Source organism: Hippichthys cyanospilos, chromosome 22 (assembly GCF_059441005.1).
Source record: "Hippichthys cyanospilos isolate Australia breed blue-spotted pipefish chromosome 22, RoL_Hcya_1.0, whole genome shotgun sequence".
Lineage (NCBI taxonomy): Eukaryota > Metazoa > Chordata > Actinopteri > Syngnathiformes > Syngnathidae > Hippichthys > Hippichthys cyanospilos.
Genome location: NC_142390.1, coordinates 765720 through 781638, shown reverse-complemented (window position 1 = coordinate 781638; position 15919 = coordinate 765720). Strand labels below are relative to the sequence as shown.

At 53.7% G+C, this 15919-nt stretch overlaps 1 protein-coding gene across 13 annotated transcripts in view; it reads left to right on the top strand.

Moving 5' to 3' along the window:
- The window catches only part of celf2 (cugbp, Elav-like family member 2), a 124291-nt gene that overhangs the window by 42483 nt on the left and 65889 nt on the right, over nt 1–15919 (top strand). For 2 of the 13 annotated variants that reach the window (XM_088405923.1, XM_088405909.1), the window contains exon 1: nt 4830–4896. The exons of 1 other annotated variant lie outside the window; for it this stretch is intronic. In XM_088405923.1, coding sequence (XP_088262049.1) covers nt 4832–4896 — 65 coding nt within the window. In that variant the 5' untranslated portion in view covers nt 4830–4831. Of the gene's footprint in view, nt 1–4813; nt 4897–15919 lie in introns of those variants that run through there. 10 more of the 13 variants (XM_088405920.1, XM_088405922.1, XM_088405908.1 and 7 more) reach the window with 10 other exon arrangements.

Here is a 15919-nt window from a genome sequence, read left to right as displayed (position 1 = left end):
GCTTTCCCCCGTCGCGGAAAAGCCTTTCCCCGAGGACGTTTCAGAGCTTTCCTTCGGGAAGGTTTTGCGGGAAAACTCGGGGATCCCAAACGTTTTTTTCCCTTCGCCTCGGTAGGCCATCAAATCGAAATTGCGGGAATGGCAAACGGTGGAGCGAATATGAACGCGGACGCTGATATTCTCGTCCTCGATAACCGCGTCCCTTTTTTTTTGGTTTTCCCCAAAGTCCAACACGGATGATATCAGTGAAGATGCGTGCGCTCATATTGCCGTCACATGATTTAACCGGGCTAATAAAGTGGGGGCAACGCGGGAGTGAAAGCGACGCTCTTCCGTGTGATGCAATTTTTCATTTCAATTTTGTGGCACGGGCGACAGCGGAGATATGCTTCTTCTTATCCGGTGGGTGACAAAGCGTCTTGAGCGCTGCTATTCCCGGCGCGGTGAGTCACGGGGCTCGGGGGGAAGAAGAATGAATTATACAGGAGGCGGCAGGCAGGTGTCATCGCAAGCCGCCAGCCGGCTGACGGACAGGACGACGAGGAAGCGGAGAGGAAACTCTCCAACCTCGGCCCGCTTTGTAATCCTTGCAACGGGGGGAGGAAGGGGGGGGGGGGGGTGAGCTGGGATGGCTCCGCAGGGAAATGCCTTTCCTTTATCAGATCCATATTTCTCCCCCGGCGAGGAACGACGGCGACATCCACCTAATGAACGGAATATTCATCTCGGCGTTGTTTTTTATCCTCCGTCGGAAGACCGAGCGGGAGTCGCTTTGCCGCGCGTTACCTGCCGTTTGGGCAAACGGTCTTCTCCCTCTCTCGGTCAAAATAACAACCGATATGTATGAAAAACAGCTACATTTGCAGCTTGTCTTTCTTGAGTTTGTCAAACCACCCATCGTGGGTAATATTTGTCTATAAAACATTAAATATGAAACCATCATGAAAAAGACCCATTCTTACACAGGAGTAGATTGGAACCCCACCTTTTTGGGGACTTGAGCCACCACTGTTTTAGGCTCGGAACCTCAAGTGTATCTACTGTAAGCTGAAGCTTGCCCGCGGCGTGCCGTTGCCCCGGTAAGGATAAGCGCTGCGATGAGCCGCAGCGGCTTTCCCGCTGGTGGGCGGGGCGGGCGGTGCGGGAGGTTAAAATGTGGCGCTGCACGGCCACTTAGTTGTATGGATTGGGCACGTAAAAAAAAAAAAAGGTAAAAGGGCAGCGCAATGCCATCAATTATTTTCAGGCACTTAAGAGCCCTCCGAGGGTCCTCGACACGCCCACGCAGTCGATGGCGGCGCGCCGTAATGGCCGTCGCGCATTCTTCTTCCTTGTGGCCCTCGGGGTGACATTTAGCAGCGGATCAACGAGAAGGGAAAGGAAAGATCGCATTTTATGGATCGGCGATGCGCTCGCTGCGATCTACGGTCCCAGTATTGATATATGCTGCAGATATTTGGAATCGACTCGGATTTGTGCGGACACGTTAGCGTTGCGCTGGGGACGCCGTTGCCAGCGTGATCAGTGGTCAATGTGTTGATTTGTGGCCCCGCTAGTTGTCTCCCCGCATGTATGCGGGAAGCATATTTGTCAACAGGGGACCAACACTGACTAACTTGCGGAGAGACGGCCCCGTCGTTCAAAAAGAAGGGGAAACCGTTCATTGATAGGTACGTTTCCCTAATGTTTATTTATCTGCTTTGCGCCTTCCTCTGGGGGCTAAGGAGCCTCGACAGGCAGCGAGCGCGCGCCTCACCCCGCGGGCGGCGAAAAAACCCAATCGCCGATAAGCCCGCCGCTTCCCGCCGGCTACGCCCGTCGATTCCGCTTCACGTTTGATTGGCTTGATCCGATCGGACACCCGTCGACGCGTTCCGCGTCCGCTCGACTTGACGGGATCGTAGCTTGGCTCCAGACTCCCTGTCGCTACCGATCGGCGTCTTCTTTCCGGCAGGGGCGCTGCTACGCGCGCGTTATTCGGGATGAGATCCGGGGGTCCGGAAATTCTCGCGCGCGACGCGCCGAGTATCGTTACGCCGTCGCGTTTGCCAAAGGAGGAATGGTTTTCCGGCAGGGGGATTCTGAAAATAAATATAGCTTACTGGTCGGGGGGGTGCCGCTGGATTTGATCGGCGTTCCAGTCGGGTTTGTGTGGGAAAACATTTTTAAATAATGGCCGCGTGTCCAAGTTGTGTGCAAGGGAGGTCTATGTGTTTGTCATGTGTGAGAGCATTTCACCGGGGTGTGAGGCAAATCATCAGTAGTGTTTATTGACCTTTATTTCCGCGGCGCGTTTCGCTTTGATTTTACTGAGCAGTGTGAGGATCTAGCCAGTTGGGGTCTCCCCCCCCGAAATGGAGAGAGGGCTTTGGCCCAGTGAAGAATCGGAGAAGACGGATGAGGAGGAGGAGGTGTCAAGTCGAGACAAATGCGGACGAGGCGGAGACAGGCGGCTGAATGGGCCAGAGAGAGAAGCGGGGAATACGAGCGAGGAGAAGGCGAGAGAGGAGGAGGGGTGTTATTGTGAGAGCGGACGAGTGATGGCACAATCTGGGCGCCGTGTGTCACTTTGGAACAATCAAGAATGATGGCTCAGGTGCGGAGCAGGGGGAAAAAAGCACCGAAAAAAGACACGGTTGGCCTTTCCCCGCATCGTCCTGGAGCCTCCAAGCCTTGCCCAGAGAAGAACCCCCCAAGAATCACCTCCATCAACAAAGCCTGTGGAATTGGCAGCGTCGTTGAGCAAGCAAAAATGGAGCAAAAGCCACAAGAAACCGTAATGCCAAACGGCACCAAAGCGCTTGATGGGCGCCATTGCAAGGCGCCACGTCGTCCGGTATAGGATACGCTCGTTCATTGGACGGCGGTAATCGCGCCGAAAACAATTTGTAGCCCGGTGACGGGAAGAACTAGTCGGGAATTCGGGGGCGTGCCTCAATAGGTGGGGATCTCCAACGTCGGCGTGAACTTTGCACTCGGGGGTGTCCGCGGCTGGCGTATTCCTGCCGGAGGTCTCCTAATGACTCGCAGCTTATTGGTTGAGCTAATTGCTATTTGCATAGCTTTATTAGCATCCCGCCACCTCCACCGGAACCGTGACATTTGCCTCTCCTGCCCCCCCCCCCCCCCAACCGAAACGACGAGATGTTCCGGGAAGGGAGGGGGGATTAGGCCGAAATGAACATTCATGCCAAAAAGTAGCAGCAGGAATAGAAGACAAAGAAAAGCAAACATTAATATTCTCTCAATAACGCAGACAACATATTTGATTGGTAGACGCCGTTCAAAAAAGTTATCACGGGTAGTACCAATTTCATAAGGAAGATAAATAGAAAAGAAAGTCTTTCATATCATTTTTATGAGTTGCATGGCTAGTGAATCATAATCAAAAGTTACCAATAACATTTTAATCCAAAAAGCTTGAAATGTGACGATTGATTGGTGCGTGCCGCGAGTAGGAGCGGGTGAGCGAGCGGGTGAGCGAGCGGTCACGTGACGCGCCGCTTCTTTCTCATTGGCCGACGTTGGCCTTCGCTTCCTCTCCATCTTCCTGTTTGTTCAAGTGCGCGTCTGAAAATGTCACTCTCATTCGCCGTTATTACCTCGGGGACAAAGCGGACCCCCGCGCCACCTCTCTTCTGCCACGCTTGTTTTTCTCCGCTGAAATGGCGCCACGCTTTTTGATTGAGCGATTGCCCAAAGTCGGCCGAAGCGAGAGGCAAACGTAGGAGTAATGAATGCCTTTTTGCTTCACGCCGCTGGGAACGTTTCACACAGTCAAGATGACGAGATTGCTCGCTTACCTGTTGATTCTTTTCTCGCGGGTCCTTTGTTGCGTGGACCCGCTTAACCCTTTCAATGCCGAGGATGAGAATTCTCATCTTTTCAAAAAGTAATAACAATAATAGATCATGAAATTCAGACTTTTTTTTAATGTAGGGTGGCTGACACCCTTGACTAATGCTTACCTGAGCCAATTGAGCAATGCCTACATCGATTCTAACTGAAGAATGGAAGTCGATCTTTCACACGGCAGCATCCATGTGCACATTATTCAATATTCCGACAATATTCCGTCGTTCTGCCTTGCAAGATGAGTGAAAACAAGATTTCCTTTACCGTAAATAAGAAGCCAAGGCAGAGCTAAGTGCAGCATTTTTTTTTTTTTTTTCACCATTTTATCATTTAGGCACGCTTTTGAGGATCTCGCCCCCTTGGAATAGTTTTGAAAAATCTAGTCCAAGTCGCCAGTTTGATGAAGCCCCACGATGTATTTGGGAGGCCGGAGTATGAGCAGGCACAAAAACTAAACAGAACCCCCCCAAAAAAACCAAGCAGTCTGCCGTTTAATGTCGGTTTGTCGCAGCCATTTTACGGCTAAATCCAGCGGCGCTTGCTCCTTTCGAGTCATTTTTTTATGTGGTCCGTGATATTTGGCTGACTTGAGGAAGATGAGAACAACCTCCCTAGGAGCCCGGCCATTTTGTTAAGCAAGACTCCTCAAGATCCCACGGCTTACCTTACGGTAGCGCGTGAGAACGGAGCTAAGCGGCAGATGCTAGTCGGATACCCGGACCGGTGTTTGTTAGTGTTTTCCCGCCAGGAGGGGGCGCTGAAGAGGGCAGACAATTGAAAGCTAAGTAAAAAACTAAAAAGGGGGGGGGGGGGTCTTCATTTTGCTTTGTCGCACAAGCGTGTCTATTTCCCGCCCGCCGCGCCGGCGCAATGATTGATACGGCGTGCAAAGAGGCAGCGGCAGGGAGAGTCATGCATAAAAGATGAGCGGGCTTTATTGTGTTTTTCCTGTCGGCCGCAGGGGAGCACGCCACTTATGGATTTATGCGCGGAGCGGGAACCCCCGGAGAGGCGCCTCGGCCACCGGACCGTGTCGGACAGGTGCGGATCACTCGCTTCCCCCGCTCCGGCCTTGATGAATGCCGTCTTGTCGACGCCGAGCGCGATTGATGACGCTGACGACGACGGCGGCTAATTGATTCATTTACATCACGATTGTTGTGACGTTTATCGTAACGTTGCACAAGTCTGACGCAGGAAGTCGCTGCAGTCGAACGCGGAAGTCGGCGGCCCGAGGGCGGGGACTCGACGTCGTCAGGGCGGGAAGGGTCCCGGAGAAATTCCGGCTAGCTTCGTTAGCGCGGCTTGGGCGGGAGTCATAGCCGGGCGCCCGCGGCTCACCGCGACCCCCGGGCTCCCGTCGCGTCCTCGGCGATCCCTTCCGCCATCGATCGGCGCCTCCGCGCCGTTGAATGCTCCCCATCGATCGTCTTTGATTCTTTTGTTTGGTTTTGCTCCGGCTGCACTAATTGGTCCATTCTCTGCTCGCAAGATGGACTATGTGGCCTAATATGGCAGACGTCTGTTGCTCCCCAGAGGAGAAAACAAATTAAAGTCAGCTTTTCCTCTTCTTCATCCTCATTTTCTCCTACTCCTCCTCTCATGCTGATGCGTCTCGCATTAAGCCCCCCCCCCCACCCTCCCTCTTGCCTTCCGCTCATAAATTGCGTGAAGAAATCATTATTTTCTCATAAACGCCGCAATATTGCTATCATCGAGTGGCGCGTCACGTTAAGGCGCTTTATGAGACAGGCGCGCCATCGCTCATGTCACATGACCGCACCTGATTAGCCCCGCTGTCCGTTTCATCGACTGTAACAACAGGCGGCCTGTAACAGCCCGACTCTGGCCGTGCCAGTAACGCACCGGTCCAAACGCCGCTCTTAACGGCGTCCGTTACTTGCCCGAAGGCAATTACCGTCCGCTCGGCCGGCGGGCCGGCTGGAACTTGGGCTCTCAGGGCGCCATTGACCCGCTCCGGCGTGGCTCACATCTGCTGCACGACCCGCTGCAGCGCTCGTGCTCTTTGCTGTGCCCAATCCGTGTCCCGAACGGGCCGGCGGGATTTGAGCTCATTTTAACGTGCGCTCACGTTGCCAGGGCAGTCAGCTTAACGGGCGCCGTGCTAATTAAGACTTAGCGCCGTAGGCGGGAATGGAGTTTGGCAACAGTTTGGTTTTACGGCGACGACGTCCTGCGGGGTAAGCGGAGGGCCATTAGCGCTAATGAAAGCCACCAGAGTTGCTTACATGGATGTTTCGCTAACGGCTACGGAAACATTTGGCCGCTAGCTGAGTTGCTAGCTGGCGTTTTGACCCGCGAGGCATCCTTCCTTCCTTCTTTGTTCCGCCGTCGGTCGCAATGTTGTGGTTCCGTCTTATTGAGCTCATGTTTTTGCACCGCACTTGTCGTACAGGAAATTGTGGCGGTAATGACGTTACGGCGCCGCCGTCGTTCCCGCAGCTTTTTCTGCGGCCTCGTTGCTGCGGCGGGGCGGCGTTTGGACCGGGCTCATCTTTTCATTAGCGACGCTCTCCGGTGGGCCGCGTCGGCGCACCAACATGTGGCGATGATCAATTTGAATGCCATTAACATCCGCCGCCCTCCCCCAAGCGCCGTAATTGAATCAAGCGAACAGGCGGCACCGCAGAGCTCATGGTCAAGCCAACAAAAGGATTATTAACATGCTATTTACCGCATCGGGGTGGCAACGTGCGCATAAATAAGCGGCGCGGATTTAAGCGTGTCTCAAGGTGAAGAACTGACGGCTAAATGGGACGTTTGTAACGCAACTTGATGGCGTCCCTCACAATTTGCCGCGTCAAGGCTTCCGCTTCGAAACCGAGGCGAGACTTTTCCGACTTGTTCGGCCGGTGTCGACTCCCCGGCGAAAATTGCTGTGAGAGTATGCGCGGACACACAAATACTCTTAAATTGTTGGACAGCTGCATTCAACATGGCCAGAGGAGCGACTCATTTTAAGCTCCTTTTCTATTACAGTATGGATGTAGAGATTTGCTTTTTACATTGATTTCAATAGAGGAAGTTCTTTTTTTTTTTGGCATGAAGACGCCAGGAAGCTGAAATTGACAAGGCAAAAGTTCAGAATAGCACATCGCGCAACCAGGTATAGTGTCCCTTCCCTTGATCAAAATACCGTGAGAGCAGCGCTGAGGAAAACGAGCCGGAAATTGATCAAAATAGCGCACGGGGGTTAACCTTCCCGCTCGTCTGATCGGCTTCGTCGAACGGCCCGCGTCTACACCCGCGCGCGCATTAGCATTCAACGCAGGTCAGCGGCGGCAGCGAGTCCATTTCTGCCCCGCCGCCGAGGTCTATCTCACGCCTGGCCAAGGCGTAGCCAATAAGTGCCAAAAGCGCAGAGGTGGAAAAATGAGAAGAGATAGGCGCTCATGCAATACGAGAGAGACCGGCGAGGGCTAGACGGGAGCGCTTTAGTGGGATCGGGGCGGAGGGTCCGGCATTAGCCGGAGCGGGCCCGACACTTGTGCGAGCGGCCAGACGGCGCCGCGCTCCGTCATGTGTGGAGACGTTCTGATTGGCTGCCTCCGATCCCCCTGCCGAATCCTCCGCTAGAGCCGCGCCGGCGAGCCGCCGGCATTTGTAACCGCACGACTTGGTGCCGGCCCGACAGAGCTCACGCGTCAAAGCCGTCCCGACGCTAACGTCGGCCCGAGGTGGCCGGCGAGCGACGGCAAAAGCTAGCCAAAACCGACGTCGCTGGCTTTTCGCCGGATGGCAATAGTGCAGAACAGCGGCAAGGTTTTTTCTTCCCGCCGGTGGAGACCGGTTTGCCGCTCATTAGCGGCGGAATCCAATGTTTACCAATTTTCCAATAGTCCGCACCGCGGATGCGCAGAGCCGAGGCGATGACAAGCCGCACTTAAATGATTCATTTTTTTAAGTGGAGGGAGTTAAAAAAAAAAAAAAAAAAAGCGTTTTCGGCTGGCGTGTGTTTCCATAGAGACCAGGCGGGCTAATCTGGCCAGAGCCGCAAGACAGAGTGAGAAGCTTCTGAAGTGCTCAGCGCTCCTAAAAGCTCCTGGCCTCTCAACGCCTTAGTCTTCATTACCGCCGCATCCCCTTTTGATTGGGGCCGTTTATCCTGAGGGGCCCCCGCCCTCCTCCCCGCCAATCTGATTTTTCCCGAAGGACGGGATCCGATCTCACGGAGAGGAAATTATGCTCTCCTCTTACCGGACTGATCTCACGTCGGACCGAATTCTTCACCTCCTTAATCAGCGTCGCCGGCCGGTGGACAATTTTTTTTCACTAGTGCGTTGACCGTAAACGGGAGCCGGCTGCAGACGTCTCCGGCGTACGGATGGATACCGTCCCACAGCGGTCTCCGACCTTTTGGAGATTTTTACCGCCGACCGAAAGTGCAAAAATGTATGCAAAAACATCGGGTCAATCATAAAACTGAATAACAAAAGCTTTTACAAATGAAAATGCGAACGAGCTAAACGCGTACGGGGCAGCACTACATAACGCGATGAAAAGGAGAACTAATGGCCCGGTACCAGTTGATCCACGCTGGTTGAAGGCCCTCCCGGAACAGCAGTTATCGTCCCTGGGAGGCGCCCATCCTCACTTCCCCTTCCGCCCACTAGGGGCAGTGAGATTAAAGTGCTGCAAGTGCCGTTGCCTATATTAGCAGATTATAACAAAAACAAACACACCTGCAGGACCGGAGCAGAACTTCATGCTTGTGATAATTACAGGCATGGGGCTTGTCCAGGTATGGTTGAAAGTTTGACTTAAAAAAAAAAGAAAGAAAGACAACTTCAAAGCGTAGAAGGAAGGCTGAAGCAAGGGAGAGGAAATGCATTGGTCACCATTATTTGGCTCCCAAAAGACGGAGCTTTCATCTTGAACCCCGCATCCCGTTTTCTTGATTTCTTCCTTCTTCTTCTTCTCTTCCTTTCATCCTCCTCCTCTCACTTTTCCTTCCTTCACCTGACCCAAATCCTCATCATTCATCCTCGCCTGAATGTTTCCCCCGTTTTTTTCACTCTGTCCCCACTGGCAGGAGCGGGCATCACTTTTGCCAACGTCAAGCTCGAAGTTGGGATTCGCTCCTATAGAGATTTTAACGGAGAAGACGTAGATGAGCAGCAGGACGCTTGCACGCGACATTCCGATTCATTCTCATTCTGCTTGTCCGTTGCGGTCCTAAAATCGAGGAGACGTTTCCGAGAAAAATGTGAAAAGCGTAAATGTGCGGTCGTTGGAGGAGACGCTTGACGGCGGCGGCGGGATTTTGAACCCGGGCTAAATGTTGGCGTGCTGTGTCATTGTGTTCTCGCTGAAGTTCACCTTTAATTGGCGCGCGCACACACAATGGAGAGAAAAGCACGCGAGGCGCTTCGAGTGCCGCCACGCCCACCAATCCTGTAATTGCTCGTGTCGGCAAAGTGAGGCTTAGGATCGCCGCTGCTCGGTGACGGCTTTAATTGCTACTTGTCTCCGTCCCCGTCTTCGTTAGTGCGTGCGCACGCGTGGTGCCAAAGGCTATTTGCTGCTCCAGTCTTGTGCGCATGGCTAGCTGCCGGTGGAGACCGGCAAATTTTCCCCTTTTGGACGTTAACAAACCCTGGTGGACATCCATGTCCACCAGCGGACGCCAACGTTCGCTGCCGGGACGCGGGCTTCTCCCCTTGCCGCCGGCGCTCGACTGATGTCACCGACGTGTTCGGCGGCGGGTTCACGAACGGCGGTTGGCCTTCTCCGCCGGACGCGAATATTCACAAGAAGATGCCGGTGGTCATCGGCGGACGTCAGGGTTCGCCGCTAGACACCGGTGGTCACCGCTGCTCCCTAGTGGGCGCCACCGCTCACCGCTGTCCGACGGTCCTCACCATTCGGCAGGCGCCTGCTGGATTTGATACGGCTCGGGCTTTTACCGATCATATTCCATTCGACCATCTGATGCGTGATGACTTTGAAGCGTCACGTTGATTCTACTTTCATCGTCGTCCAGTTGGTCTTGTTGTAGGCTTTTCCTTTGACATATGTTCAGAAATGTTGAATGGGTAGAATGTTAGCGCCTTCTTCTGAGATGGGAATTGCAAAGAACTCGGCCAAACAGGTGGTGGTTTGCAAAAGTCCGAAACCTGTTTTGCCCGCTTTGGTGGTGAACGCACAAATCCCCACAAATCAAACTGCTATTAGGCAAGCTTGACAATGAAAAGTGAGCCTTTTCTTCATGACATTGTGTCATTATAAAATGTTTTAGTTTTAATGGAGATTAAATGAACACGCAGGAATTTATCTTGGCGAGGCCCGAACCCAAATTTCAACAGCACCTGTTTCGCTCCCCCGTTTACACCCGCCGAGGCCATTTTTTCTCCGGGAAGGCTCCGGCAGTATTTACCAGAGTCGCAAACCGAATTTTCACCCCTCGCCGCCGTTCACGAAGGTAGCCGGGGCCGGGCCCCGCGGGCCCTTCGCGTCTTTCGTGTCCACGAGCGAGCCTCGCATTATTAAGAAAGGGCCCCGAGAGGCTCGGGGGCGGGGGCGTCGCCGCGCTTTGGATTAGTTGGATATTAACCTCCGGGGGACGGCAGAAAGAGATGAGGCGACACGATGAGAATCACCCCGCGGACATTCCCAGCGCTTTAATTAAATCCCGGGCTGAAGACGGGAAGGGGAAAAAGCGTCCGTGAGGAAACGTTGGCCGAGAGGCCCCGCCGCCTTTCCGGCCGTGACGGGGCACGCTAATGAGCCGGCCGATCAATCGGCGGCGGAAATGTGATGGGATCCCAACGCCGACCTTCAGCGGCCCGGCCCCGCCCCCCGGGGCGAGGGTCCGTACGTCCGGCCCCTCCGCCGCACCTTCATTCGGGGAGGCGAGCCAAGCTTGAGGCGCCGGCGCCGGCCCGCGCTCTACAAACTACGCGCGGTCGGAACATCTCGTTTCCAGGGCAACGCGGCGCCGCCCGCTTCCACCCCGGCTGTCTTTGATTAGCGACAAGCAGCCGCAACGTGCTGACAAACTTCTTGCAGTCAGTTGCGTGCTTTTCTGTTTGTCGTTCCGCGTCTGCGTTGCCCGTTTGTTGTCTAGCTGCGGGCTTCTTAACGCCTGGCTCGTCCCGCAAAGAGGACAAAATAATGAGCTGCGAGATTAGTCGAATAAAATCCAAACCGTATGACAACTTTTCAACTCGACCGCATCTCCGAAATTGCTCATCAGACATGATGAAAGACACAAAATGCACCTTGACTTCACATTGCCTTAAATCTACAAAGGCCAGGAAGTGAGTTTCCTTTTGAAACGAGGCGCGTTTTAACATTGGGAAAACGTCACGCCTCTAAAATGACAAAAAATAGGAAATGTAGTGAACTGCAGGTGATCTGCTGCCACTGTTAAATATACAGTACATATAAATAAATAAATAAATACATGTGCTCCGGCTTCCTCCACACTGCAAAAACACGCATGGCAGGTGTAATGGAGATTCTCGATATTCCTTAGGTGCGATTGGGTTATCCGCACCCAGTTGAGGGTGTACCCCGCCTACTGCAGCGATGACATCAGCTGATAATGCAACGACTTACTCCCACGCGCCCCACTATCACAAGTTGATTGTTCCATTGCCGCTGTCCAGAATGCCTTCCCCGTCCGCCCCTTCAGGGCAGCGACCACTCCGTAACTGCGGAGAGAAAGAAAATAGGAAATAAAACCGAGGGCACGGCAAAGTGTGTCTCTGATCCACATTGTCCATTATCCTTGCAAGAAAAAAAGGCTGCCTTGTCTTCTTTCCTTGCATGTTTTTAGTTTTTTCGACACATTTGTCAAGGAAGTAGACTAAGGTGATTAATTACTGCTATAGTGCTGGGAGATTTTTAGTTTTTTGACGCTTTTGTCATATGGCTACTGAAAGGCGAGTGATCGCATTTACATCAAGCTGTTGACATTCATGCCACTTGCCCCGTGTCTTTCTTTCTTGATGGCTTTCGCACGCATGTCAACCTTCCTTTTTGTTTTTCTTGGTGCACCCTGCTAAATTGCGAACCGATGAACGGAATATTTCCCGGTCGGGTAAAAAGTCAACGAGGCCGGGGCGATGTTGTGAAAACGGCGCTGGAGAAAACGTCGTGGGAAAAAGAGCGAAAAGAGGAAAAAAAGATGGGGTTATGAGATATGTTTAAAAGGGTGCGCGCGAGACAGATAAGAGCGGCGGGGGGTTTGCGGGGAGGGTGGGGGTGAGAGCGAGCGGGAGATAATGAGAGGACGGAGAAGAGGGGAGAGAGGGGGGGGAAGCCGGCGGAATGAGGAGATAGAGACCATTTCCTATTCCGTCAGACGCACTTTGGCTCATTCATTATATTCCCCAGGCAATTACCGGGACCACCTGCTTTGTCCCCCGCGCCCCCGCCGCCTCCCGTGCCTCCGCCCCTCCCCTCGTTGATTCTGGCTGGCTGGCGCCGCGCTCTCCGGACGCAATCTCCGCATCCCCGCCACGTTCCCTCGTTTCTCTCGCGTTGTCGTCTTCCAGTGAGTGAGGGCGCCTGTCATTTTCTTTCATTTGATTCCTTTCTTTCTTTTTTTTTTTTTTATTCCTCCTGCCTGCGCCCGCATCGAAAGAGGGTCGGATGTTTGCCTCCGCCGAGCGTTTGGGAACAATCCGACCCGGCCCGTGAGCCTCCTGGCGTCCGGAGCGCAAACGTCACAACTGCTGAGTGTAAAATGAATGCGCTTTCTTGTCAGCGGCGTAAGATGGTAAATATTGCGCCCCTGCGCACCTTTTGGCTCCGCCCCCAAACACCTCGCACAGCATTTCCGTTTGAATTGAGCAAACCTTCGCGCGAGCGTTTGTCGCGCTCTTCTTTGGCGAAATTCGATTCCCGTTTGAGCTCGCCACTTCCGGGCGCCGAAAACGTCCCGTTTAGCTTGCGGCAACGGGGCTGAATTCCCGCACTTCCCCAGTGAAGGAATGCGGCTGGCTCGGAACGCCGACTCGCCTGCCGGCTGGCGTGCCGTATCGCGCCGCGGGAGCCTGTTGCCATGGCTACAGCTGCCAACATCTCCGGCGGGGCCCTGGCAACCCGCCGCCCACCGTCGCTGGCGTCACTTGGCCGCCCCGCTTCCTCTGACGCCCATCCCGCCTTCGCCGCCGCTTCTGTTGCCGCGAAGATTTCAGCCCCCCCCCCCCCCCCGTCTCATCGGACTCATTAGTGTCCTTTACACCGGCTAACAGCGTGTGCGCCTGTGCGCGCACGTGTGCCGAGCGGGCCGTAATTACGGGCGCTTCAAGCCGACGGTGCCCGTGTTTGATTACAGTGATCAAGGGCCAAGTTACACGGAACAAAAGTGCGTGTGAGAATGTGAGCGGGACTGTGGAAGCTAAAGAGGAAAAATTGAACCTTCAAATCTGCTGTGTGTGTGCGTGCGCGAATGAGTAGGAGTGAGCAAGTGTGTGAAACCCGCATGTGTGTGAGAGCGTGCAAGTGAGCGGGCATAAGTGTCGAATTCGAATATACGGAACTATGAATAACGGGATGAACGCGTGAAGATGGTGTGGGGCGCTCGCATTTGAGAGGACGGCGTGTTGCGCTTGCGTCCTTACTCACGGCTAAATTGTCTGGCGGCTGTTCTCGTCTTGTTTTCTTCTTATTGATGGATGGCGTCCGCCCTGTGCCCGGTGGCGCATTTTGCCGCCTCCTATCCTATTCTGTCAGGAAGCCAGTAATCCGGCGGATTAGCGCCGGCCGCCTGATGGACGGCGCTTCCGCCGCTCCGCGAATGATCAAAAAAGATGCAAAGTCTTGTTGTCGTCCGCAAACATTTTTGACGTTTATGATGTTATTTAATCGTGTACATTTGTAGTATGTATAAGTTATACTGACTATACTGTTTTGTGACTAATTCTTAAGACGTATATCAAATTTGATGTTGATTTTGCCCGCCGTTTCGCCTTACAATCCCAACCCCGGAAGGATTGGTGTCGTATGGCGGGGTCCACTGCGTATATGTGTGTGTGAGAATCCTTACATTATAACATGGCAATTACACTTGACGCTGCGAAAGCCTGTTCCCCGGGGTCGTCGGGCGCCCCGCAACAAAGGGCGTCTGGAGGAGATTCTCGGCGGCGGTTCGGACCCCGACGCCTCGTTGCAATCGACGCCGAGCCGGGTTAGCCGACGCGATGTATCGAGAGCGCTCGGCGTAGCGACAAATGGAATTGCGACCCGCGCAAATTATTTTGCGACAAGCCGACTTGTTCCTTGCCGCTCGCAATTGACGAGGCAATTAATCAATAGCGTGAGCGCGGTCCGCCACTCGCCCGCCCACCGTGCGGCTGCGTTGAGCCATTATCTGTTTAATTAAGGCAAGGATTCTTAAATAAGGGGAAATGCAATGTTATAACTGGGGGGGACGGACCTAAAAATAGCCATGCAATACACTGTATATACAAGGTGATTGAAAATGGGACTCCCCGTTCAGAAATGTAATCATTATTTTTTCAATCGGTTTGCGCGCGCGCGTGTTTGCGTTCCGCCATGTTGATCAAGTCGTAGAAATTTGACTGATCGTCCGTCCCAAATTTTGGGCGGCCATCGACGCTTTTCAAAAAAGACACGCTCCGGCATCGAACTCCGGAAACCACCGGAGAGAAAAGCGCTTCTCGTTCTTTAGCGGCTGTTCAATTGTTGCGTTTTTCCTTTCTCCGTGCCCTCGTGTCATTTTATTCGCCGCGCTCGGGATCCTTTGGCGGCTCCGGAATCGATGGGAAAGAGCCGGGCGAGCCTTCTTAAAGGGCCGGCCCCGGAGCGGCGCTTACCGGGCCTCGTTAATGGCTGTCAATTAAAAAGTCATTAGAGGGCGCGAGCTCGGCGAGATGGCCTATCAGTCCATTTATCATCACGCCGCTGTCGACGACACGCGCGGATCGCGCCGCGCGGTTTTCTGTCGTCTTCCCCTCCGGCGCTGATGAATAACGCGGCGCGGACGCGGCGGTGGCTCAAATGAATGGCCTCAAACGAATGGGAAATGGTGTGATTTGACCCCAGCCCATTCCCATCGGGCCACGGAAGCCCGCCGGCCGGGCCGGATGGCGAGACCGCCGGCTTGTTTTTGTCCCTGTTTTGCCCCCGCCTGGGATGCTATTGTACGTCATAGCGTTTGATTTCTGGATTGATTTGGCAGAGCCATATCACCTTATACGGCTTAATTGTATGTTATGCACAATACACAGTAATACTATTTGAAAGGATACCTTTTGAATACGTTACAGACAAACGTATCTCCCTGCTCGGAGTAATCCAAAACTTGTCTTTTTTTTTTCCCTCCCCCACCCTTGACAAAGGCCAAAGTGAGTGCGCGTGCACACATGCTGTAGTTGTGCGCTGACCTTAGCATTAGCATCCCGCCGGCGAGTTGAGACTCGCAGGGAAAACTTTATTTGACTCGTTCGGAATATCAAGCGACCCCGGAAAAGTTTTCAAAGTCCGAGCGCTTGTTTGTTTGCTTCCCCGTCAGCGGCGGCCCACGCGGCTGTCGGCGTTCAGCGTGCCCAATTCAAATGTAGAAAACGCACACACTCACGCGCACCGTGAGAACGCGCCTGAGGGGTGCAGCCAGGAAGTAGGCATTTCCATTCCGGCAAGGCTTTATCCGCAACCGCTGTCAGCCTTGTTTAGTTGCGCTCTTGAATTTGAAGTGTCCAGCATTTGAGCGGGAAGGCCTCCCTCCCTAGAAACGGAAGCCCACTCGGGTTCTGCCCCGCTGCGTGCGCGTGCGACTACCAAAAACATCACACTCGTCATATCGCGGACAAAACAGATGGAGAATGAAGACGGGCGTCTCCGACGCCTGCCGGAAACGCTCGGCGGCCCGCAAAGAATCCAAAATAACGGCGACGATGAAGCGCGCGTCTTTCTTCCATCTTGTTGATGGAAGCTAAGCCTGATTAGCAGTTAAACATGAGCGCAAACATCGCAGGATAATATCTCGCCGCACGGCAATTATCATATCAATCCGATTAATGCCGCGCCGCAAAAAAAAATGCGTTCCAACAAAATAACGACGATTAGATGA